Below are 26,120 nucleotides of genomic sequence, written 5' to 3'. Positions count from 1 at the left end.
AAGGTATGAAAACACTTACTCTTCTTGAAGAATGAATTCACTATTTTCTGGAGAAAACTGCCCAGTCACAGGATGCCTGAATGCCGTGGTCTGCTGGTTATGGCTGAAAAGAGAGCGATATGAGAAATCTCATGAGTGGAGAGATCACACACACATACCCACACCCTCCCCAGCTGCAAGTCAGTGGTGCCTGGGACCCCTGGGCACCCAAGAGTGTCATGGGATGAGAAGAGGGGGGCCTTTCCTCAGGGAGTGCATCACTTTTCAGAGCCCAGCTTCGCAGGAAAACCAAGGCTCTCCAGCTCGGGTGCCAGAGCCCACCTCAAAGACGGGAATTACCCCTGTAACGAAGCCCTGGCCCCGGGAGCAGGCTGTGTCTCAGAGAGACATATCATGAAGTTCTTATTCCAATAAACAGAGACTTTGAGCAAAAGTTACCATAAGATGAATAAGAGTGAGGGAAAGCAGAAGCCACTTGCAACGCCTCCCCCAAACCATGAACCAGGGAAAGAATTCTAAGAATTAGCCACCCACCTAGAAAATTCTATCTTCTTCAAAGTCTTCTCCCTACTACAAAATGTCTTCACTACGCTGATGAGATAGAAGTGTACGGGCATGTCTCTGCAACATGACCAGCACAGTTTCAACACGGTGCAGTTTCTAAACCCGTTTGAAGTCAGGAGGGATCAGCCTCCACACCAAGCTGACAGACACAACCCAAGTGTGTAGGTGTTTTGTGTAGCGACAAAGCAGCTGAGCTCTTTAAAAAGGAGGAGGAGCTGGCTCCAGAGGCTGCTGTTTGCTCCACAAATAAACAGAATGAACCACTTTTTTCCCCCTTATTATTTAAAAGGGAGAGAAACAGACAGACTGACAGACAGTATTCCCATCTACTGGTTCACTCTTCAAATGGCCACTACAGCTAGGCTGGGCCAGGTTGAGCCGGGAACTTCCTGCATTGACACAGAGCTGGAATCAGGAGCCAGACCCTGGTATCAAACCCAGATACTGGGGCAAAGGCACCTTAAATGCCAGGCCAAACATCTGCATCCCACTCCCCCACTCCCAGCAACTTCTTTTTAAAACAGTAAAATTTATTGAAAACGTTTCCCAAACACAAAATCATAAACATTTTTTAAAAATTTAGAAATAGAGAAAGAGGGGCTGGCACTGTGGCATATCAGGTAAAGCCACCACCTGCCACACCAACATTCCTAAGGGCAACAGTTCTCATTCTGGCTGCTCCACTTCCGATCCAGCTAATGCACCTGCTAATGCGCCTGGGAAAGCAGTGGAAGATGGCCCGAGTGCTTGGGCCCCTGCACCCACGTTGGGGACCTGGATGAAACTCCTGGCTCCCAGCTTCTGCCTGGCCAAGCCCCAGCCATTGCAGCCATTTGAGGTGTGAACCAGTCAATGAAAGATCAATCTCTCTCTCGGTCCCTCCCTCTTTCTTTGAAACTCTTTCAAATAAATCAGTAAATCTTTAAAAAAGAAAAAGAAAAAAAAAAAACACCCATGATTTTACCACGAAGGTATCTTTCTCCTTCCAAGTAGTTTTTTCATTCTATTAAAAAAAATGTGATTTTACTGCATATACAAATATCCTACTTTTTTCAATGCTACTTAGAGAATGTCCTGCATCATTAAGACATCTACATCTGAAATAGCTGAGTAACAGTCTTATCAAATGGATGCAGATCTTTTCCATATAACTGTTCAGAAACCGCCTCCTGGATACCTGTGTGCCAGGCCCTGCTGTAGAAGCTGGAGAACACAGTGAACAAAGGAACCCTCCTCCATGGAGCTGACATTCTAGAAAGATGGCTGGGTATTTTAGACATTCCCCTGCCCTCTACTCCCGCCAACACATACATATACACACACACACAGAGAGAGAGAGACACACACACACACTTTATAGCCAATGTGTCTTTTAGCATAAGTTGGCTCTGCAATTCAAATTATTTCCTTGGCATTAAGTTTCAGAGGTTAAATGACCTAATCAAAGGGCCATGGTCCTTTTTAAAGACTTCTCAGACAGATGATGAAAATGCTTTCACTGATAGTGTCAATAGGTCGTCTCCCCTTCGGTGGTGTTAAGATATCAGCTCTGTCCCCAGGAGACTCCCTGGGGATTAACAGGTCTAAATCCACAGAGCAGAAGCAAAAGAAAAACTCCCTAAGGCTGGGAAAGTTTTCCTTACTCTTCTTGGGGGCCTGGTATCTGGCGTAAGCTGGGTACTGAAGTTAGAGCAGCCTAAACCTTAAGGAGCCAAACGTGAAGCAGGCAGAGCTATGAGGCAGGCTGCTCCCTGTGCACCACCCCTACTGCACTCTCACCCTTCCTAACCACAGCCAACCTCTGAATTCCCAGCTCTGGGTCCCAGGCAGCCCATGGAATCCTATGACCTCATCTGGCAGGCAGCAGCCCAGTCTTCCCAACAAAGCCAAGTTCAGGCGTAAGCATCTAAGATAAGTAGCAGCAGGCCCCTCCAACACCTGTTTCAGAATCTTGCACCATACTCAAGTGCAAGGCTCTGTTTGTAGCCAGCTTTTTCTAGAGAGGAAACTCAAAAACATAAACTGTAATCTCAGGCTAACTCATTCCCACCTGGAGAAAAAAAAAAAGAAAGTATCCTGCTCATGATGTGTGTAACAACAAACCACACCACCACTGCCCACCATAGCCTCTCAAGGGCTGGGCAGTCCACAAAGCGTTCTTCACACATGTCTGCCATTACCACTGCTCTCCATTTTATGAATGAGGAAGCTGCTTCGAGAGGTTAAGGGACTTGTGCAAGATAACCTGGTAAGAGAGAAGACTGGGACGCGGATCCAGGACCTCTATTTCCAAAGTCTCTGCTCTCTGCGTGACACCCGGCTGTCTCCTTCCCTTAGGAGTCTGTGAGGCTGGCAGCTTCTTGGCCATGATCAGAAAGCCCTAAAGACAAGGCATCGGAAAAACAGACCATCCACACTGCTCCCTCTCCTTCCTCTGGTGCCCACGGCCAAAGTCGTGAGTGACAACCCTCGGGTGGCATTCAGTGGCCCCCAAATAGCCTTGATTCCTACGAGACCAGCTGGTGGTGTCTGACAGATGAGGGCAAAGAGCAGCTCTTCCGTGTGCCTGCAGTCAGTCCAGCAGCCAGCAATTCATGCACACTGCACACCCTTAACAGCAATCCTGGACTCCCGCCCCCAACTACGCTGACTTACAGCACGGAGTCTTAAGCAGATGCATCATGAGCTGGAAGGTGCAGGCACTAAGCTGAATTTGACATTTTACCATCAGAAGAAAGGTCATTTCTAAAAAGTCGACAGAAATTAGCCATCAGAGCTAGAGGCAGTTCCCCAGACTCTCTTCTCTAAGATGGGTGCTGCTCTCTTTGCTCAAAACAGTTTCTGGCCACAGTATCCTCACCAGTGCCTCCTGCATTTTACATTCAAAGCTTGAAGTGTGCTCACATTCATGGATTTGATCTTCCAGCCATCTGCTGAGACAGGAAGTACAGATATTTATATCCCCGTGTTACACATAAGGAAACTGAGGCTCTGGGTTATGGAATACTAAAACACTAAATTTAAAAATACTAAATTAAATAACTAATACTAAATTTAAAAAAAAAAGAAAAAAGAACAATTCATATGTTGGGAAGAAATGAACCAGAGTAAATGTCTCCTGAATAAGGAGGTCTTTTTTTGCTTTTTTAAAGATTTATTTATTAATTTGAAGGCAGAGTCACAGAGAGGGAGGGAGAGAGAAAGGGGAAGGGGGGTCTTTTATCCGCTGGTTCATTCCCTAATTGGCTGCCACGGCCGGAGCTGCGCCCATCCCAAACCAGGAGCCAGGAGCTTCTTCTGGGTTTCCCACACTGGTGCAGGGGCCCAAGGACTTGGGCCATCTTGTACTGCCCTCCCAGGCCATAGCAGAGAGCTGGATCAGAAGTGAAGCAGCCAGGACTCGAACTGGCGCCCATATGGGATGCTGGCACTGCAGGTGGTGGCCTTACCCACTACGTCACAGTGCCAGCCCCACAGGGAGGTCTTAAATGTCATCATTTTGAATCAAACACAAGGCAGAGCTTTGGATTCAGCATTCTTAGGATCAAGGGACACGAGCTGGGCCCCAGGGTTGCTCCACTCCATCTCCCCAAGTATCTAGCAGGACAGGTTTGCATCATCACCGCAGGCCACACAGGAGGAAAGGGAGGCCCAGGAAGTCGCAGATTTGCCCGCCACCACAGACACCTCCCGCGTTCTTCCTGGCTGACCTCCACCACGCCCGGGGCCCACCCTCACGGACCCCAGGTTGCCTACCCAGCCCGACTTCCCAGCCCATCTGCAGATGGCTACACAGCTGACCCTGACCCTTCAGCCCTGAAGCCCCCAGAGTCAGCCCCATTTTCTGATTCTAAAACTCACAACACAAGAGCTTCAGGCTGTCTCACTCTGTCTCAAGAAGCACTTAGCAGGCACAGACATATCCCCTGAAAGACCTGTTCTGAAACCTGAATTGCCACCTGGATCCCTGATAGAACGGAGATGGCCCGGTCGGTGGGGAGCACAGAAATGTTCCTCCACACTGGGGCTCCTGCACCTCCTCAGGCCGCCGAGAGGGGCATTCGGCCAATGAGGAGAAAGCACAGTGCCGTGGTCAGGCTCAGCCCCCACTCCTGCTCCTGCCAACTGATGGCGGCCAGTCTCACGGGCCAGGGGGCGCAGGTGGAAGGGGGCGGGGAAAGGTAATCCCCGTGAAGGTGAGTCCCAGGTAGCAGTCGGCATCAACAAGCGTGTCTTCACATGCCCCAGCTAGGGAGGACGCAGGCCCCAAGGACGTGTGACAGCAAACACGCAGGATTGAGGAACCAAAGAAGCAAGGACCAAGGTGAAAGAGCCCCTGTATCCACAAAGCCAGGAAATGGACCCAGCGGTGCCTTGCAACATTTTTGCAAGATTCATTTCCCACTCATAAAGATTTTGACTGTAATGTCAACAGTAACCACAGCCGCTTGAGCAGAAAGTTTCCCATGACTCAGCCAGACAGTTGTTTGGTCATGGCAAGGAAGTTCTGGAGTTATGTGAATGAGGGTGAACAGGTGAGCTCAGAGAGCCCTGGTACACCTGAGCTTCTGACAGTGCAGGCACTGGTGTGCCGAGAGAGTGATGGAGCTGCTCAGACAGCACCGGCTCCTACCTGGTCCACACTAACAAGAGGAGGAGGGGAAACAGCCTGTAGTATAAGACAAGCAGCCTGCGGAGGGTTCTCCCAAGTACCTGCTCATTGGTGTGCTGGGCTGCAGGTGGCCCCTGAACCTGAGGGTCCTCAGAGGGGGCTCTCAGAACATCGTCAAAGAGTCGCCCTGCAGGCTGAAGCCACATTCAGCACTGCCTCCGGGCTTGCTAAGGCACTGCCTATCTTAACTCCAAATCTCATTGTCTCAGGACACTGAGTGACCTAATAATGCTGCAAGAACATAAGAAATTGCTTCTGGGGCCAGCGATGTGGCGTAGCAGGTAAAGCCAACGCCTGTGGTGCTGGCACCCCAAATAGGTGCCAGTTCAAGTCCCAACTGCTCCACTTCCATTCCAACTCTCTGCTATGGCCTAGGAAAGCAGTAGGAGATGGCCCAAGTGCTTGGGCCCCTGCACCGGTTTGGAAGACCTAAAAAAAGCTCCTGCCTTTGGATTGGCCCAGCTCCAGCCAATGTGGTCATTTGGGGAGTGAACCAGTGGATGGAAGATTGATCTCTCCCTCCCTCCCTCTCTTTCTCTCTCTCTCTCTCTCCCTACCTCCCTCTGCCTCTCTGTAAAATCTACGTTTCAAATAAATAAATAAATCTTAAAAAAAAGAAAGAAATTGCCTCTGCTCACTTAGGTTCCCCAATAAAGAGGCAGCCATCAAGAGCTGCAAGAGCTTTTCCCTATTCCCTCAACATTTCTTCAACTCCTTTTGGTTTATTTACTTCGCACTTTCACAGAATTGCTCACTTAGTGTAGAGCGTCACCGGTTTTAATGTGGCATTTCTAAGGAGGCCGATACTGCTTCTGAAATGGTCTTTTGAGCTTGTGCTATTGTGAAAATGTCAAGATTTACAACAGCCTGCTGTACATGGGCATTCCTTGGAAAGGCCCTTCTGCCTGATACTTGGGGATCAGGCCTCAGAGGGCCCATGTCTGGGCCTCAAGCTCTCTGCAAGTGGAAGCCATCAACACAGCCCTGAACAGCCTCTCCAACATCCACCCCAGCAATAAGTCGGCTCTAGGTCAGGAGGTACGGGTTTAAAGCAGAGCAAGCCACCTCCCCTTTCTGGGCCTTAGCTCTTCACTTCAATTTGCAAAGTACAGATTAAAATGTCTCTTCAAAAAATTGTTGTGTGGATAAAAGGAAAATACATGAAAGAGACTTGCATGATGCCTGGCATACAGAAAGTATTCTTCCAAAAGAAAAAAAAATTGGTTCATTTCCCAAATGCCTGCAATGGCCAAGGCTGGGCCAGGCAAAACCAGAAGCTGGTAACTCAATCTGGGTCTCACACATGGGTGCCAAGGATCCAAATCCCTGGGCCTTCATCCACTGCCTCCCAGGGTACACAGTAGTAAGAAGCTGCAGCAGAGACAGGACTCAAACCCACATCTTCTCATATGCAAAGTGGGCATCCCAAACAGTATCCTAATGGTTACAACAAACACCGGCCCCAGCAGGTACTGTTTCTTGAGCTTCACTGTGCCTTGACTGTGGCAATGACTATCAGGCATCTACATTTTAACAGGCATCCAAATGGGAATGAGCCTCCTTCTCCCCAAACCCAACACTCCCCTCCAGGCTTCCCTATTTCCAACACTAGTGACTGCATCACTCTCCAAAAACCATGGAGTCATCCCCTCTTCCTTTAACTCCACTTACCAGTAGCAAGTCCTATGCCTCTAGCTATAAACATGCTCTGAGTTCATCCACTTCCCTCCATCCCTACAGCTAGCATCCTACTCACCTGTAGACTAGATAGGGCAACAGCTTCCTCACTGCCCTTTCTGCTTCTAGTGTGACCTCTGGACCACCCAATCTCCTTCCCTGGAACCTACCGGATCTTTTCAAACACAAGTTGGGCCATGTCATGCTCCTCCAGTAAATCTTATGACATCACACAGAGAATAAAAATCAGCTTCTCACCTGGCTGACTCGACCTCTGCTTAGTTCCAGCCTCATCATGCACCTTTCTTCCCCTTGCCCAGCCAGCCCCAGCCCCACTGGCCTCCTGCTGACCTAACAATGTCCCAGAGGTCCTCTCAGCCTGGATGCTCTGTCCCCTACCTTCAGCGAGCCCTTGTCATTCAGACCTCTGCAGAATTGTCACCTCTTCCCAACAGTCACCCCACGTGCATCCTCCCAAGCTATTATGTCCTTACGTATGGATATGTTTGACTACTGTCAGTCTGACTAGCATGTGAATTCCATGAGAGCAAAAACCTGGCCTGTCTTCTCACTACTGTATCTGCCAATCATTACATATATTATCGTGCGTGGTTCATAGGAGGTGTTCAGAATAATACCTGCTGAATGAATGAATAAGAACTGAGACCCCATGGTAAAAATGAGGCTGTGCCTGCAAATCAGCTAGGCAACTCTACAGAAACGTGCACTTGGGTAACAAGCAGAGAAAAACCTAGTGAGCAGCTGCCACCAGAAGGTGGTCTGGCTTCCATCTTCACTTCCAGAGCAAGGAAGAGTGAGCCACTCACACGCCGCAAATGTTTCGTCTTTGGCTCTCCCCAGAATCGTGTGACAAGGTAGTCTGGAGAAACGATCCCTCCCCTGCAATGTCCCCTAACTCCCACGAAGGAGAGTTAATGCACTCAACAGAGTGCACCAAAAGAATGGACTGCAAACACCCAAGAGGAAGTGACTGAGTGATTAAAAACACCCAGGAGAGTGCAAACATCCCCCGTGTCTCCCTTTGTGAATGGCAAGGGGATGTGGTGTGCAGCCCACAACTTGGTGACTGAGTCTGCTCCGTGAATTACTCTCTACATATTTCACACGTGCTAGGACTCCTCCCCACTCTCTACCCAACCTCCAGGTAAGACCCTAAGCTCTTACAGCAGAGGAATGGGGATGGCCATGGGTTTGGCACTTGAGATCTATCTACCTCAATAGAATAAGCAGAGACATCCATCAATCACCTGCAGGCTGAGGCCATGTAGAACCCATCTCAGCAGCTCAAGGTATCACAGAGCCCTCAGAGAGTGGGTATGGTGGGGCCCAGGGGCTCTGATGAAGTGTCTGACGCTGGGACTGGGAGACTCATCAGTCCTGGGGAGCACTGTAAAAACCACACCAGGGCGTTCCCCATGCCCACTCTGGCCAACTTCACACCAACCCAGGCAGCCACAGGGCAGTGTAGTTACCCAGATCTATCATCAAAGCAGCAGTCACTGCGTTCCTTGCCCAAAGGTACAAAAAGAACAGAGCTTGGCACACACAGAACTGGGCATAAGGAAGTCACCAACTAACTGAGTAAACCAAAAGTCCCCACACCTGCAAAGACAGAAGTCAGCTCATCCTTTGCAAACTCTGGACTTAGCAGACAGAAGTCTTCCGACACGATCCGCAAAGCTCTGTATTTCCCTTGGTTCACCAGAGCTTTCCCATCTACTCTGCAGCCAACTCATTTTGTAAAGTGTCTCCTCTGACCCAGGAGCCTGTACTGCAAACCTCTCTGTTTGCAACTTTCCATACTTAGAAGTCCTACTACTTAGGATTGCCAATCGGTGACTAGGACATTTTAATTTTGGTTTCATAGGATCTCAGTAACCCTGAAACTACTGAAGCCCACCTCCTGATAGAATAAGGCACTCAAGCCCAGAGAGCCTTTCCCTAACTTTTCCTTAAAGGAAGTGGGCAGAGAAGCCACGTAACAGGAGCTTGAATAACAGCATTGTTGCTACTGAGCAGCTCCACAGCCTGAGCAAGTACTTAACATCTCTGGGTCTGTTTCCTCATTGTGAAATCAGCAGGTTACATTCTCCACTTAGAAAAGCCACAAGCAGCTGCATGAACTCCAGGCACATCAGAGTCCCAGACTGGATTTTTCAATCCCAGCTCTGCCACAAGCTGGTGGTACATGACCTTGAATGAGTTTATGACCTTCCTGAGTTTATCTGTAAAGAAGATAAGTCCAGTGGAGAACACTGATAACGTGCCCAGCCTGCAGCAGACACTTCAGCCTTCAGTGCTGCCATGGTGTTCTTTCTAGCTCTTAACTACACGCAGAGTTGTTTTCCTTTTTTCCATGCGCAAACTCCAGCATTCGGAGCCTGCTACGGGACACAGGCTCAAGCACACACTTTCTTCTCTTGTGAATGAAGGCACAGCACCCAGGCTCCTCTTGAAGTTTCTATTTAAGGAACTCGCCTGCCAGGCAAGGTGGTTCAAGATCAACAGGCGCCTGCCTTCAGCTGCACTTGTGTCCCTTATGGGGGCCAAGCCCTATGTATAGCCTAAGAATGTCTTGCCTCCCCAGCAGCCTGAGCTAAGCCAGGGACACTCATTCCACAGAAGTTTAGAAACTTGATGGGAACATTGTCAGCCTCAGAACACCCAGGTTTATGCTTCCATTTTAATGTTCTTAAATAAGTCGGCTTCCTCAACTGTCAAATGAGAACCCTGAGCCAAGTGTCATAGGGACCTTTCCTCCGGCTGTAACATTTTAAGAAGCTGAGGTTCATCTCAAACTACAGCCATCCACAGAGCGACAGACAGAATTCTAACGTCACTGCACACAATGGAAAACACAGGGTCGGGAAGCAGAGCAGCTGTCCCTGATCGTACTTGCCAAGAGAGCAGTCTCTGGGATAGCATCAGGAGGTATAGGCGATGCCACTTCCGCCCTGTTTTTTCCTGATTAAACTGAGCGTTATTTACTTATTTATTTTAGTGAACCACACGCGCTTCCCAACCATCAGAAACTCCCTCTCACTCATTACTAGGCTTTGGTGAATCATAATAAACCACAGCAAACTGAGCCCCTAGGAAACTGGTACAGGACTAACCTGCTCTCTCCTCCTTGCTGGGGAAAGCTGCAGAAGCTCCATGCTCAGAATCGGCTGTGTCTTCCCCAGCCACGGCCCTCGGTTTGGATCACACAGGCAGGAAGTCGCTCGGCCAGTCTGCTGCTGCTGTCTCTCAGGTTTGGATCTCGAGTGCCTGCCTCCCCCAAGGTGTTACAAATCCGGCTGCCACTTGCTCCTGCTCATTCATTCTCCTTCCTCTCCACCCCCTACACAAAATCTGGCAGCAGGCAGGAACACGGCTTCCTTCAGCTCTGAGTCACTGGCCCGCCGCGGCCAGGGGCAGCACTGGCTGCTGTAAACAGGGAGGCAGGCACCTGGTGCCTCTGGCACCCAACTCTTGCGTTCTTCTTTGACACTGTGGGGTTGCCTGTATCTCTCTAACCAGCATATAACAAACACCTCCACTTACAACTCTGGTGTCAGAATGAATCACTCACTCCATTTTGCCCTGAAACCAGCCCCAAAGCAGAGCCTATCTTTGGCGGAGAAGTGAGAGCACTTGTATCCGTGTTTCACCCCAGGCAGGGCAGGAGCTGAGAAGCCACCATATCCACCTTCCCCAATACCAATCTGACTCTTTCCTCACTGCTTGGGATGGCTAAGACCCACTTTGTACCATTTTAAAAGTATTATTTATTTATTTATTTTCATTTTATTTGATAGGTAGAGAGAGAGGTAAAAGAAACACAGAAAGGTCTTTCATCCATTGGTTCACTCCTCAAATGCTCACCAACAGGGGCTGCTATTGTGGCACAGCGGGTTAAACTGCCACCTGCAATGCCAGCATCCCTTATGGGTGCTGGTTTGAGAATGGCTGTGCCACTTCCAATCCAGCTCCTTGCTAATGCCTCTGGGAAAGCAGCAAAAGATGACCCAAGTGCTTGGGCCCCTGCCACCCACATGGAGACTTAGAAGAAGCTCTTAACTCCTGGCTTCAGCTTGGTCCAGTCCCTGCCATTGTGGCCATTTGGGAAGTGAACCAGTGGATGGAATCAATCTCTCTCTCCCTCCCTCCTTCTCCCCCCCCCCCCCCGCTCCCTCTGTGTGTGTGTATCTGTAACTCTGACTTTCAAATAAATAAATCTTTATAAAAGAGAAGAAGAAAAGAAAATGCCAGCTAAAAGCCAAGGCTGGGCCAGGTTGAAGCCAGAAGCCTGAAACTCAATCTGGGTCTCCCACATGGGTGGAAGGAACCCAAGCATCTGAGCCATCATGTGTTGCCTCTCAGGGTGCACATTAACAGGACGCTCTATTGGAAGCAGAACTGGGACTTGAACCAAGGCACTCTGATACTGGATGCAGGTGTCCCAATGGGGAAGGTAGCCACTCTGCCACAGGCCTGCCCCCTTGCTCAACACCAATTTAACCATGAAGTTATTACTCTCAGAAGACACCAGGAAGGGAAAAGGACAGAGAAAGGTTAGAAAGGGACATTAAGGGGCCAGCGCCGTGGCTTCCTTGGTTAATCCTCTGCCTGCGGCACCCGCATCCCATATGGGCACCAGGTTCTAGTCCTGGTTGCTCCTCTTCCAGTCCAGCTCTCTGCTGTGACCCGGGAAGGCAGTGGAGGATGGCCCAAGTGCTTGGGCCCTGCACCTGCATGGGAGACCAGGAGGAAGCACCTGGCTCCTGGCTTTGGATTGGTGCAGCGCCAGCTGTAGTGGCCATCTGGGGGGTGAACCAACAGAAGGAAGACCTTTCTCTCTGTCTCTCACTGTCTAACTCTGTCAAATTAAATGAATGAATGAATGAATGAATGGGACATTAAGACCCCAAAGTCACAGAACTACACTGTGGTTCTTTCCATTGCAGCCTGCGCAGATCCCGGGGTTACAGTGCAGGTGAGCACTCAGAGACAGGCCCCTGGGGGCAGAGACCAGTGTTTTGACAGCAGTGTTTCATTGCTCAGCACAGTGCCTTACACGGCAGTACCAGCTCAACAGATTTTGTTGTATGAAAAAAAGATACAGGGGATTTTGTTCTGAACCTAATCAGAAAGACAGTTTTGCTAAAACTTGTATCCATATTCACCATTTGCTCCCTAGTGGTTAAGAAGCCAACATCCCACGTCAGACTGCCAACATCCCACATCAGAGTACCTGGGTCTGATTCTCATCTTCAGCTCCTGACTGCACTTTTCCGCCAACAGAGACCCTAGAATGTCTTGAGGGCTCAAGAAATTGGGTTCTTGCCACCAACTTGGAAGACCCAGATTGAGTTCCAACTCCAGACTCGGCCTACCCCATGCCGTTGGAGACATTTGGGAGTGAATCAACAGATGACAGCTCTCCCTCTCTATATGTCTTGTCTCTTTCTCTGTGTCTCTCAAATGAAAGTCTTTTTTAAAAAAATTCTTATAGGTGCTCGGTGTTGTGGCATAGTGGGTTAAGTTGCTGGCTGTGACTCTGGCATCCCATATGGGTGCTGGTTCAAAGCCCACTGTTCTACTTCCAATCCAGCTCTCTGGGAAAGCAGCAGAAGATGGCCCAAGTCCTTGGTCCAGCCCTGGCCATTGTGGCCATTTGGGGAGTGAACCAGCAGATGGAGGATATATCTCCCTCTCCCCTCTCCAACTCCGCCTTTCAAATACACAAAAATCCCAGATTGGTGCTGTGGCGTAGTAAGCTAAGCCTCCGCCTCAGTGCTGGCATCCTATATCAGCACTGATTCATGTCCTAGCTGCTCCTCTTCTGATCCAGCTCTCTGCTTATTGGCTGGGAAAGCAGTAGAAGACGGCCTAAGTGCTTGGGCCCCTGCACCTACATGGGAGACCCAGAAGCTCCGGGCTTCAGATCGGCCCAGCTCCAGCCATTGTGGCCATTTGGGGAGTGAACTAGTGGAAGGAAGACCTTTCTCTCTATCTCTCCCTGTTTCTGTCTGTAACTCAATAAATAAAATCTCAAGCAAATAAAAAAATCTTTATTAAAAAAGGCCAGCGCCGCGGCTCAGTAGGCTAATCCTCCCCCTGCAGCACTGGCACACCGGGTTCTAGTCCCGATCAGGGCGCTGGATTCTGTCCCGGTTGCCCCTCTTCCAGGCCAGCTCTCTGCTGTGGCCCGGGAGTGCAGTGGAGGATGGCCCAAGTCCTTGGGCCCTGCACCCGCATGGGAGACCAGGAGAAGCACCTAGCTCCTGGCTTTGGATCAGTGCTGTGTGCCGGCCGCAGCGGCCATTGGAGGGTGAACCAACAGTAAAGGAAGACCTTTCTCTCTCTCTCTCTCTGTCCACTCTGTCAAAAAAGAGAGAGAGAGAGAGAGAGAGAGCTGTCAGTGCATTAAAAAATGTCTTTTAAAGATTTATTTGAAAGGCAGAGAGACAGAGAGAGAGGGAGGGGAGGGGAGGGGAAGGGAGGGGAGGGGAGGGGAGGGGAGACAGAGACAGAAATTTTCCACCTGCTAGTTCACTCCCCAAAAGGTTACAATGGTTGGGCTGAGCCAGGCTGAAGCCAGGAGCCAGGAACTGCATCTAGATTTCCCATGTGAGTGGCAAGGGGTCCAAGGGGTCCAAGTACCTCTGGCCCATCTTCCTCTACCTTCCCAGACGCACAAGCAGGCAGCCAGATTGGAAGCTGAGTAGCTGAGACTTGAATCAGCATTCTGACATGGGATGCCAGCATCAAAGGTGGTGGCTTAACCCTCCATACCACAATACTGACCCCACAAGTAAAAACCTTTTAAAAAAGAAATCCCCATACCCCTTCTAACTCCCAGTACTGCCTGCGGTCAGTGCCCTATAAATCCCTGCTGAAGACATGATTTACCATGAAACTATCAAAGCGCAAGCTGTAGGCCCCTTGTTTTTGCAAGTCCCCAGGAAGGGATCCATGGATGTGTTTATGTGGTTTCTGCAATTTTATGTACATTATATAAAGGCTGCCCAAACCGTATAAATATCACCTTGCCCAGCAGAAAGAAATAATGATTCACAAGTCATCCTGACAGATCATCCTAACAAGACCACTGGCTTTAACAAAAGTTGTCTTCATTCTAATCCATCACCAAGTAACTGCCGTAAAGACTGGATTTGGGGGGGGGGGGGGGCGCGGTGCTGTGACGCATCAGGTTAATGCCTTGGCCTGAAGTGCTGGCATCCCATATGGGTGCTGTTTCTAGTCCCGGCTACTCCACTTCTGATGCAGCTCTCTGCTATGGCCTGGGAAATCAGTAGAAGATGGCCCAAATGCTTAGTCCCCTGCACCTGCGTGGGAGACCCGTAAGAAGCTCCTGGCTCTTGGCTTCAGATTGGCACAGCTCTGGCTGTTGCGGCCAATTGTGAACCATTGGATGGAAGACCTCTCTCTCTCTCTGCCTTTCCTCTCTCTGTGTAACTCTGATTTCAAATAAGTAAAAAGACTGGATTAGGTTTAGGAGCACAATCCCCATTCATTAGCCCTACTTTGTGCTTGGCACTCTGCTTTGCCAGGGAGAAACCATGATGACCCCCACTGACCAGGAGCTTACAATCACAAATTGGGCCGGCACCGCTCACTAGGCTAATCCTCCACCTGCGGCGCCGGCACCCCAGGTTCTAGTCCTGGTTGGGGTGCCAGATCCTGCCCCGGTTGCTCTTCTTCCAGTCCAGCTCTCTGCTGTGGCCCGGGAAGGCAGTGGAGGATGGCCCAAGTGCTTGGGCCCTGCACCCACATGGGACACCAGGAGGAAGCACTTGGCTCTTGGCTTCGGATCGGCTGGCCGTGGCAGCCATTTGGGGGTTGAACCAATGGAAAAAGGAAGACCCTTCTCTTTGTCTCTCTTTCTCACTAACATAGCATAGCAGGTAAAGCCACTGCCTACAGTACTGGCATCCCATATGGGTGCTGGTTTGAGTCCTGACTGTTCTACTTCTAATCCAGCTCTCTGTTATGGCCTGGGAAAGCAATAGAATATGGCCGAAGTCCTTGGGCCCCTGCATCCACATGGGAGAGCTGGAGGAAGCTCCTGGCTCCTGGCTTTGGATCGGCTCAGCTCCAGCTATTGCGGCCAATTGGGGAGTAAACCAGTGGATGGAAGCTCACGTTCTCTCGCGCACGCTCTCTCTCTCTGCCTCTCCTTCACTCTCTGTGTAAGTCTGATTTTCAAATTAATTAATTTTAAAATAAATAAATTTATTTAATAAATAATAAATTTAATAAATTTCTTTAAATAAATCAAATAAATAAATTTTCAAATAAATAAATCTGCAGGCAGCAGCTTTACCTGCTAGTGCCACCCCAATAAATAAATCTTAAAAAATAAATAAACACATGGTTGGGGCCACCACCTGTAGTGCCAGCATCCCATATGGGCACCGGTTCGAGTCCTGGCTGCTCCACTTCCGATCCACCTCTCTGCTATGGCCTGGGAAGGCAGTGGAAGATGGCCCAAGTCCTTGGGCCTCTGCACCCACATGGGAGACCCAGAGAAGGCTCCTGGCTCCTGGCTTTGGATCGGCTCAGCTCTGGCCATTGCGGTCACTTGAGGAGTGAACCAGCAGATGGAGGACCTCTCTCTCTTCCTCTGCAACTCTGCCTTTCGTATCAATAAATAAATCTTTAAAAAAAAGAAAGAAAGAAACACCAAAACAGATGATCACAGATAGATAAACATTTCACATCACAAAACACACCACCCACGGATCACAGTAACAGCGGGAGCCCTTACAGAAGAGAAATACAAGGCATACCCGCTTGGTAGGTACAACAACCCTAGAAGGTAAGTTGCCTTAGCTCCATTTTGCAAATGAGGCCCAAAGGAGTCAAAGGCCCTTCAAGTCCACACAACCAGTAAGAGGCAAGGTCAAACTTCAAGCCAAGGTCAGCTTGATTCCAAAGTGTGGACTAGTCCTCAGTGGCTACACAGACCCCTCCTAAACGTTTGCGGAATGTGCTCACCTGAAGGCAGGGAAACCACTTCAGACACACACAAGTAGAGGGCGGCCAGATGCCAGGCTCACACTCCCCAGGGGCGTGGAGGACCCGGAAGTGCCGTGAGCTTACTCATCAGGTGCACAGTGTAACCCTGGTTCACCAGGAAACACCCTGGCCAGGAGCAGTGACAGCAGCCTGGGACCAGCAGGGGCCGCAGGAGAGGCTGCCACTCCATGACCCTGCCTCCAAATCCCTTCCTCGTGGCCAGATTACCACGTGGGAGCCCAGCTCACCTGTCAGTCCCTCCCTCCACACACCCTCCCCATCTCCTCACTGCTGGAGTTTCCTCATTGCTCACCACTTCCCAATACTCTCAGCACCAACCAAACTTACCAGTCCACCTGCTCCCTATCCCTGGGCTTTGGGCTCCTGCTGCCCTCTTCCCTGGATGCCTACCCTTCAAGGCCCCTTCTCTTCCAAATAGCCCTCCCTGATCACTCCTGGCCACCAATTTCTTCCTTCCTCAATTCTCTCAGTACTCAGTGCTCATGCTTCTCTTACAGCAGTGATACTGCCCAACAAGTCTTTTCATTCTGCTTTTCCAAAAATCATTTAAGTACTTCAGTGTTACTTGGGTATAAACGAAAAGCCAGTTCCCCTACCTCCTCCAACTCAGTGTCAATCCCAGAGGCAAGTACTTTACCAGCTTCTTGTATATCCTTTTTGGTTTCTGTGCTTGTGTAATTTTATGTACTTAAAATCTTATGCAGGGGACAGTATTGTGGTATAGTGGGTTTGACCGCCACTTCTAACACTGATGTCCCATATCAGAGCACTGGTTTGAGTCTAGCTCCTCATTAATGAGTGTGTGAAGGCAGTGAATGATGGCCCAAGGATTTGGGCTCCTGCCACCCATGTAGGAGATCCCCTAGAGTTCCTGGCTCCTGGTTTTAGCCTGGCACAGCCCCAGCCATTACAGCCGTTTGGGGAGAGAACTAGCAGATGGAAGATTGATCTCTGTCTTTCAAATAAATAAATCTTTTTTTAAATGTATGCACAAATATTTTTAGGACAATTTTACACAAATATAAAAAATTGTGCATATTATCTTCTAAGTTGCTATTTATATTTCTAGGTCTCCTCCATATTCACACACAAGTATGAACACAGGAATCCCCTTTCGTACCCAGCTCCCCTAAGTCCCCCACACCACTCCAGACCAGTCCTTAGAAAGAGGTGACCAGGAGTCCATGCTATACCCGAACGGCCTCAATATGTACCAGAGATTCCAAATGAATGATCTGTAAACCAATTTGTCTCCAAAACTAATTTTATTTGTGTTACACAGATTTTAGAAATTCAGCCAACATTTAAAAATAGACAAAATCACATAAAACTCCAGTTCCTCTTGGAAAAATAAACAATGTGGCAACACTGGGCCCCAGAAGCAGCAGATCCTTCTTGTTCATACAGTCCCCACAACTCCCGAGTGCTTCCTGGTGTTGAGAGGGAATGTCTGGTGGCATTTATCCTCCCTCCAACATTTCTGATTCTCTTACAATAGAGAAATCCCTTTGTATCCATGTCTCAGCCAAAACCGTGAAGACAAAGAAAGCAGAGTGGTACGTGTGTTTCAGAAACATATCGGTGAGCATACACACAGGCTGCTTTCTTGATGCCTGCTAAGTATCTCCAGACATCTGAGTTTGCAGCCCTGGTCTTCCTTTTTTTTTTTTTTTTTTTTTTTTAGGCAGAGAAGTCTCTCTGAAAGAGGGTGTGTGACATCAGTATTCACTCACTCATTTAGCAAATATTTGAGAGCTAACTACGTGCCAATCCCATAGTGACCTACATCCGAAAGGTGAGTCATCAGGAAGAGAGGTGTGTGGCAGCTTATTCTCTCTATCCCACAAAGGTAAGCAAAAGGACAGAGTTTTCCAGATTTTGAGATTTGTGAATTATAAGCTGTCGTCTTAGTCGTAAATTCTCAATCTATTATGTCAACTTGAGACCTATTTTAGCACAGAGGGTAATCTTTGCTTTCCAGAAATCACAGTATGAAAAGTTTTAGGGATGGACTCTGGTGTAACTGTTAAAAACCACTTGGAAAACCTGCATCCCCTACCAGAGCGCCCGTGTTTGAGTCCCAGCTCTGCTTCTGAATGCCACTTCCTATTAATGTGCTCCCTGAGAGGCAGCCCGTGATAGCTCAAGTATGTGGGTCCCTGCCACACACGTGGGTGACCTGAACCGAGTTCCTAGCTGCTGGCTCCAGCCTGGCCTAGCCCAACTATTCCTGACATTTGGGGAGTGAACCAGCGCATGGAAGGTCGCTCTTCTTGCCTGTTTCTTTCTCTTTCTCTCTCTCTCTCTGCCTGTCAAATAAGAAAAAATAAATATTTCTTTAAAAAAGAGTGTCAGGGCTGGGGCCGGTGTCGTAGCACAGTGGAATAACCTGCCTGCCGCCTGTGACGCCAACATCCCATATCAGAGCATCGATTCAAGGTCTGGCTGCTCCACTCTGATCCAGCTCCCTGATAATGCAACTGCGAAAGCAACAGAAGATGACCTAATGCTTGGGTCTCCACCACCCATGCAGGAGACCTGGATGGAGTTCTAGGCTTCCAGCTTCAGCCTGGCCCAACCCCAGCTGTTGTGACCATTTGGGGAATGAACCAACAGATGGAAGATCTCTCTCTCTCTCTCTCTCATTCTCTCTTTCTCCAGTCTCTCCTCTGTCTGTCTTTCAAATAAATAAAATCTTTTTTAAAAAAGTTTCAGGGTTGAAAAGTAAGACAGTTTAGACCTGAACGGGTTAAAAGAATTACTTGAGGTCTCTGAACCATAAATTAACACTAGGTTCCTGAAAACAAAGATTAAAGGAAAAAACTCATACACTGTTATAAAATTAATTTCCTGCTTTAAACGATCCATCTTCCCATGTGACTAATTTCCACAAGCAAACATGAAAAACACACTTCACATCTGGGAATCCCTGAGTCCTGTTCAAGAGACATCACAGAGGAATCCAGGAGCACTGGCCTGGACTGGAATAACCTATGAAAATGCACACAGGGGAAGCGGCCACGTGAAGACTGAGACAGAGACAGGAGTGATACAACTATAAGCCAATGTATGCCAAAAACTGCTGGCCCAGGCGTGTTGTGAAGCAGCAGTTAAGTTACCGCTTGGGACGCCAGCATCCATACTGGAGTGCCTTGGATGGAGTCCCAGCTCTACTTCCAATCCAGCTTCCTGCTAATGTACACCCCTGGAGACAGCGAATGATAGCTCAAGTACTTGGGTTGATGTCACCCACTTGGGAGACCTGGATGATGGGAGTTCCTGGCTTCTTGGCTCAGCCCAGCTGTTTGTGGGCTTTGGGTCGTGAACCAGTGATGGAAGTTGAATCTTCCTCTTCACTTGGCCTTTCAAATAAGAATAATAATAATAAAAAAAAAGTTAACAGAAAATGCATGTTGCCTTTATTAGAAAGCAAGCAAGCCAGCTGGCTAGCTAGCTGCTGGTAGCCACCAGAAGCAAAGAGGGACACATGGAATGGGAACAACCCTGCTGATACCTTGATTTTGGACTTCAGGCCTCCAGAATTGTAGACAGTAAGTTTATGGGTTTTTTTAAGCTGCTAACTTTGTGGCCATTTGTTATGGCAGCCCTAAAAAACTGATACAGAATCTGCATCAGTTTTAGGACTGGTTTACTACAAACCCCATTAGTCAACAATGTTGCAGAAGCTGTTATAGGGACTACTAGGATCTTGAAACTCACAGAGCCCAAAACAAGGGAGGAAAAGTGTTTTTTGGTTTTGAACCTATCAGACCGCACCTAAATTTTGGGACCACTGCTGGGAACCACACCTACAGGCCAGGGCAGAAGGCTGGAGCAAGTCTAAGAGAGACAGGCCAGCATGGCCAAGTGCTCACAGGGGCCAAAGCTACATCCCTGGAGGAACCAGAACACTGCATCCTGGGAGACTCAACACAACCACCACATTCATCTGTGAAGGCCGATGGATAAGCAGAGAGAGTCCATTTGTCCTGGGAGGACCAATACAGCTGGACTGGGATCAGTGGTGGGGTCCCTGGGAGGCACGGATCTCACGGACCTGAGCATCAGTAATGTCACAGAGTGGTCTCTGAAGACATCACACTGGTGGGCTGCTTCCTGTTGGTGGAAGTTTTCAAGCTCAGGTCAAAAAAAAAAAAAAACCACTTTTGGCAGGAATCCTGGTAATAAAAGAATGCAAAGCTTGGCATGCAATCTGCCAAGATGACCATATGCTGTTCTCCAGCTCTGCGAGTCTGTGGATCCACGAAACACCCCATTTGGCAACTATGTGAGTCAAGAGAAGCCTTAATTACTTGGGTAGGATGAAGAAATCCTGAACAAGGCCTTTAACGGTGTGACTGCTCAGAGCCGTACTGTGGCTGGCTCCCAGCACCCAGCAGCAAGTGCGGCCAGTCACAGCCCTACAGGGGAGGCTGTCTTATCTTGGAGCATTTTAAATGTGGGAACTTCAAAAGTTTGTGGGGAAAGGAGGAGCTTAGAGTAGACACCACATCCCACATTAAAGTGCCAGGTTCCAGATCCAGCTGCAGTCTCCAGCTGCCCACCAATGCAGTCCTGGGAGGGAGGTGGGAGGGCTCAAGTAGTTGGGTTCCTGCCACCCACATGGGAGATCTGGACTGAACTCCCAGCTCCTGACTCTGGCCCTGCTGTCGTAGGCATCTGGGAAGTAAACCAGCATAGGAGAACTCTCTTTGTTTCTTTATCGCTCCCCCTCTAACTCCGTCTTTCAAAAGAAAAAAACAAAAAACAAAAAAACACTGGGAATAGAGAAAAAGTAACAGTCACTATTTCCTGAACATCTCCCATTGTAATTACTCACAATGTTTGCAGGTACTCACCCCAGTAGTATCTCGAAGGTGTAAGCACCATTAAATGAGGTACTATCATTTTAGGAAACTGGAGCCTAACAAGAGTTTGTCCAAAATGTAGGATTCCCATTTGAATCCAAGTCCAGAAGCTATACTCTTCCCCTGCATCATGTCTCCTCTGTACCTTACTGTGAGCATTTAATTTGTCCAAATAACCACACCAGGCCAGAGGGAAGGAGGTAGATGGCGGTCCCTCTCTGAGCCTCAATGACCTCATGTGTAAAATGGGGAAAGGTTGGAGTGGACACCGCTCCAGCTCTGACATCCCATGCTGCCCCACATGTGGAAGTGACTAGATGACTTTGTTCTCAGCATCAGCTCCACAGAGAAAGTGGTGACTCTCCAGTGCCTCCCATAGGGAGGACACAGATGGCACTTTCCCAACAGTGCAAGGTGGGAAAATTCAGGGAAGGAGGAAGCCAGGCGTGGGAACAAGCTGGCCAGTGAGCTCATTTTCAGGTGTGCAATGTAGAGCAACCCACACAAATCCTGCCATTTAGCATTTTACTCCATAAACCAGGCTGTGCCAGCGGTGTCCAGAGGCCAGGGAAGTCTATGAGGAGCTCAAGTACAGGGTCTTTGCGCACAAAACATGCAGGTACCCGTGGGCTATGCCAGCTAAGCAGCCTGGCTGCATCCCAAAGGGTGAAATCTTCTGCTGTTCCCAGTCAGGTGACCCAATTGAGCCTCCTTCAATCCACCATCCTTGGACCCCCCGACTGGCAAAGCTCCCGTTAACCAAGTACCCTCCCCCACCACCTGCCTGCCTTGAGTCCTCTAGCCTTGGGACTAAGAACCCAGGAACCCCTGAGACCCAACAGCTCAGAGATGGGGAGGCTGCCAGGGGGCATCGTCCCCACCCCTCCCCAACCCAGCACTCTCCATGGGGCTGGGGAGAGGCCTCTGGACGCCCAGGCAAGGATAGGTTCCCTGCCTACCTCACCTCTAGAAAAAGGCAACCTGGGATGACTTCGGAAACCTCCACCCAAACAAGCTTCCTCTTCAATTTCCTAGTGATGCCCATTCAGGAAGGGAGGCCAGCCCAGGGAGCAGGCAGGAAGAAGGCGCCTGACCCCTCCCCCAAGAGCCCCAGAGATGGACTTTCCAGTAAGCACAGCACTCACTGAAGTTTCTGGCTTTATGCTAATATTTTTTCTTTTTTTCTAATTTTGGTGTGGTGCCAGCAAAGTAAGATGGGAGAGGGGGAGAGGCGACAGCAAACTCAGTGGGATGAGTCTGAGTTTGGAGTCAGACTGGGTTCCAATCACAGCTCCACAATGGTGGTGGGGCTTTGCTGAATGCCTCCTGAATGGCGCCTGAGTCACAGGGGTGAGCAAATGGGGCAATGTTCTAACTGAGGTCCCCCCTTCTCCCTAAAGCAGCCTTGCAGCTCCCTACCTCCCTAATAGAGGAACCCCTGTGCCGGCTGCCGGATTCTGCAGATTCCCCCAAAGCTGGGAAGTGGATAAAGAACCACATAAAGGAGAGACATCCACAGCAGTAACTCTGACAAGCTCATGATGTATCATATCATATCACACGACACTCCCGCTGCTCTACAGACGTTAGGTCATACCTTATTACAGCCCTAGCAGGTATTATTATTTCCATTTTACAGACAGGAAACCAAGGCTCAGACAAATCAAGATTATAAGCCAGATAGGTATGGAAACAAAGGTTGGACCACGGGGCCAGTGCTGTGGCGTAGCGGGCAAAGCCACCACCTGTAACACCAGCATCCCATATGGGTACCAGTTTGAGTCCCAGTTGCTTCACTTCTGCTCCAGCTCCTAGCTCATGTGCCTGAGAAAGCAGCAGAACATGGCCCATGTACCTGAGCCCCTGCACCCACATGGGAGACCTGAAAGAAGCTCCTGGCTCCTGGCTTCAGCCTGGCCCTACCACAGCCGCTGTGGCCATTTGGGGGGTGAACCAACGGATGGAAGATCGCTTACTCCCTCTCTATAACTCTGCCTTTCAAATGCAATAAATAAATTTTTAGGTTAAAAAAAGTTGGACATTTCCCCTGAAGACAATACACTCAGATCAACTCCTTACAAGAAAACTGAGTACAGGCTGAGGGCTTCAGATAAGAAGCTATTCTTATCAGGGTCTCCACCCTCGGGAAATCAATCAGCAGCCCTCTGCATCCCAGTCTCAAGTCCTAGGACCCTGGCGTGGGCACTGGCTGGAAACCTGCAGGTCAGGGCCCAGAAACTGCTGGCAGCTTTCCCCCTAGAATGCCTCCTACCTTTGCAGAAGGCCATGGAGAGAAATGGGCAAGAAAAGCCTCCTTGACTGCTCTCCATCCACCTCTCCCCAGCACCTCCCATGCTGCAGATGGCTGCACCCCACTGGCTCCGAATCACACATTGAAACTGTGCTTTTCTTGATTCAGACTCAATTCCCCAGCACCAACCCGCGTCAGCAGGGAGAGGTGCAGACAGCAGAGAGCATGCTCAGCCAGTCACTTTCTCTGCTAGCGATGGTATCTGATGCATGTTAAACGACTCCCTGCAATTCCTCAAGTGCCCGTTAATCAGCGAACCAGGACCACAGAGAGCGGCCAAGGAAAAAGCTGCCAATGCAGGGGAAAAACCAACCTGTGAGCGGCCTCCTCCTGAATGCGCCAAGACTTCCACACCCAAGGGGAGGTAGCGAGAGTAACAGCCCGGTCATTGAGACGCTTGGTTCCACTGGCCACTGGCCACGAAGCCACGATAATAAAGAAATCTTTAATTCAAAGGGGGCAAAATTCACTTCCCCCCGGTGTCGTCCGGACTCAGGCGGGGCCAAGGAGAGAATGTGCCAAAAGTGATTAACAGAGAAACTTGGAAATGTCATTTGCCCTTGGCAAGCATCAGTTCCCACTCCTCACCCCGGACTATGATCAGTGCTCCCCAGCTCACCAGACCAGACAAGACACAGGATGGTCTCCAAGGTTCTGCAGCCTCTCTGCCTTTTCTTGCAAACTTGCTCACCAGGGAAGCTCATGCTCTCAAGGTTATGACTCCCAAGGCTGTCTCTGAAGTGTTGCCCCCTCCCTCAAGCCCTAGATCCCTAAATCCAACTGCCTTCAGGGCACCTTCCAAGCGCTACTGAATCAACACCTTCCAAGATAGAGCTCTTCCCACCCTTCCCATCTTGGTAAAGGTGGCTGCCACTTAGTGGTTTAAAACCAGGGGTGTTTGGAAAAGCAGCAGTAACATCCTTGTTGTCACAACAACTTTAGGGGGCAGGCACTGAGCCCAGGGCACTAAACAACACTGTCCGGTACAGCGAAACCCTGCCCCTCCCAAACATGCCAACAGCAACACCATTTTGCAATGCTGGAAGTCCTCCTACCTCTTTCCCCCATTCCCCATGAGCCATGGGGATCTGGTCAAGTCTACTTCCTATCTCCAGTCTGGCCCATCTTTTATCCCATAGCGATGCCTGCAGTTGTCCCCAAGGTCACCATCCTATCTCAACCACTCACTCCTGATTTACCTTCTACAAACCCGCCACCCCCCAGCGACCTGTAAGAGCTGGAAACCTACAAATTATGCCAGTCCTTGCCTTAAGATCCTGCAGTAGCTCCCCCCAGCTGCTGGATGAAGACTAAACTCAGCACTGTAAATAGAATCCTTTGTCTGTCCCCTGCTCATGGTGCACCAGCCCCACAGGGATGCCCAGGTTCCAGCTGTCTCAGCACCCTTACACTCACTGTCCTTTTTTCCCCCCCTTAAATTATTTGTTTGAAAGGCAAAGTTACAGAGAGAAAGAAGCAGACACAGAAAAGTCTTCCATCCACTGGTTCACTCCCCAAATGGCCACAACGGCCAGAGATGGGCCAATCCGAATCCAGGAGCCAGGAATCTCCTCCAGGTCTCCCATGCAGTGCGGAGACCCAAGCATTTGAGCCCTCCTTTATCGCCCTCCCAGGCTATAGCAGAGAGCTTTGTTAGAAGTGGAGCAGCCAGGACTCAAACCGGTGCCCTTATGGGATGCCAGCACTGCAGCCAATGGCTCAACTCGCTAATGCCACAGTGCCAGCCCCCTCTTTTCTTGAAGGCTGTGACTTTTTCTCTAATTTCTGTTTGTCCTGTAAGAGAACGGCCACCTCCTCCCAGAAGCCTTCCCCGACACCAGGCCGGGTCAAGGGCCTGCTTATGCACATTGGGATCACAACACTGACTGCCTGTTCTGACTGCTATGCCCACCTTGTCTCTCCATGGGCTCTGATTGTCCAGCCACAGAGCCTGGTATACCAGAAGGTCTCAATGAACAGCCCACGAGTTAGAATTTAAGCTTATAGAGCACTGACAGCTTACAAAGCATCATCTCATGCCACATAATGACCTGAAGAGGTCATTGTCATTACTGTTATTTGATGTCAGAAGTCAAGTCTCACTCAGGTTAAAGGTGAGTAGCTAAGGGACACAGCCAGGTTATCAGATGGCAACTATGTCGCTCTTTGTCACTACAGCACTCTGCACAAAAGGTCACAGAACAGTCATCCAGGTGGGGGTGACAGCCATCACCCTGTCGTCTCCAGACTCACCTGCAGTCAGAGCTCTGAAAATCCCGTCCACGTCACCCAGGTGCACGGCACCATTCTTCCCCTACTCTCCTTCCTACAGCCTAGTCACACCATGCAGAAATCCCAAAGCCAGCACTGGGCCTGGTTTTACTGTCAGAGAAGCTGGCATGCTCTGCCAGCATGCAGTGTGACGGCTCCAGCACGGCTGGGGATGACTGACGGCATCCACAGTTGCCATGCCTCAAGTACACGCTGCAGCCTTAATGGGCCACCCCCGAGAAGGTGGATCAGGCACGGCCTGTGCGTGCCTGTTGGGGGAGGTGGGGGCTGGAGGGCCGGCACGCCGTCCACTGTGCCTGTGAAAGGCTGGCAGTTCCTAATTACTTTCTGAGAGTTTTCACGAGCACCTCACAGATGCCATCGTGCTTGGGAACACAAAGCAATTAGAAACAGGGTTTCAGACTTTACGACTCTAACTGTGCGTTCCCGCGTGCACGCACATATTTGGCTCCAATGAGGATTCATAAGGCATTTAAGGAAATATGCGGTTTAGTGCCGCAAGCTTAACAGGGGGAAGGAAGATGATACACGCTCATTTCGGGGCCTGAGTGCCAATCACTACCCACTTCCATGGTGTATGTTCAGACGTCACCATGACAACAGCCCAAAGACTTCCTTCCTCTCTGGCAAAGACAATAGAAATTTTAATTAAGGCTATTCATTTTTT

The 26,120-nt window shown here is 49.6% G+C and overlaps 1 protein-coding gene across 5 annotated transcripts in view; it reads right to left on the bottom strand.

The window, feature by feature from the left end:
• The window catches only part of PLEKHA7 (pleckstrin homology domain containing A7), a 217,342-nt gene that overhangs the window by 83,508 nt on the left and 107,714 nt on the right, over nucleotides 1-26,120 (bottom strand). For 4 of the 5 annotated variants that reach the window (XM_062196425.1, XM_062196426.1, XM_062196427.1 and 1 more), the window contains one exon: nucleotides 20-103. In XM_062196425.1, the coding sequence (XP_062052409.1) occupies nucleotides 20-103 (84 nt within the window). Of the gene's footprint in view, nucleotides 1-19; nucleotides 104-10,050; nucleotides 10,173-26,120 lie in introns of those variants that run through there. The other variant, XM_062196430.1, reaches the window with a different exon arrangement.

This window comes from Lepus europaeus, chromosome 7 (assembly GCF_033115175.1).
Source record: "Lepus europaeus isolate LE1 chromosome 7, mLepTim1.pri, whole genome shotgun sequence".
Lineage (NCBI taxonomy): Eukaryota > Metazoa > Chordata > Mammalia > Lagomorpha > Leporidae > Lepus > Lepus europaeus.
The sequence above is the reverse complement of the archived record's forward strand: the minus strand, read 5'-3'. Positions and strand labels throughout refer to the sequence as shown.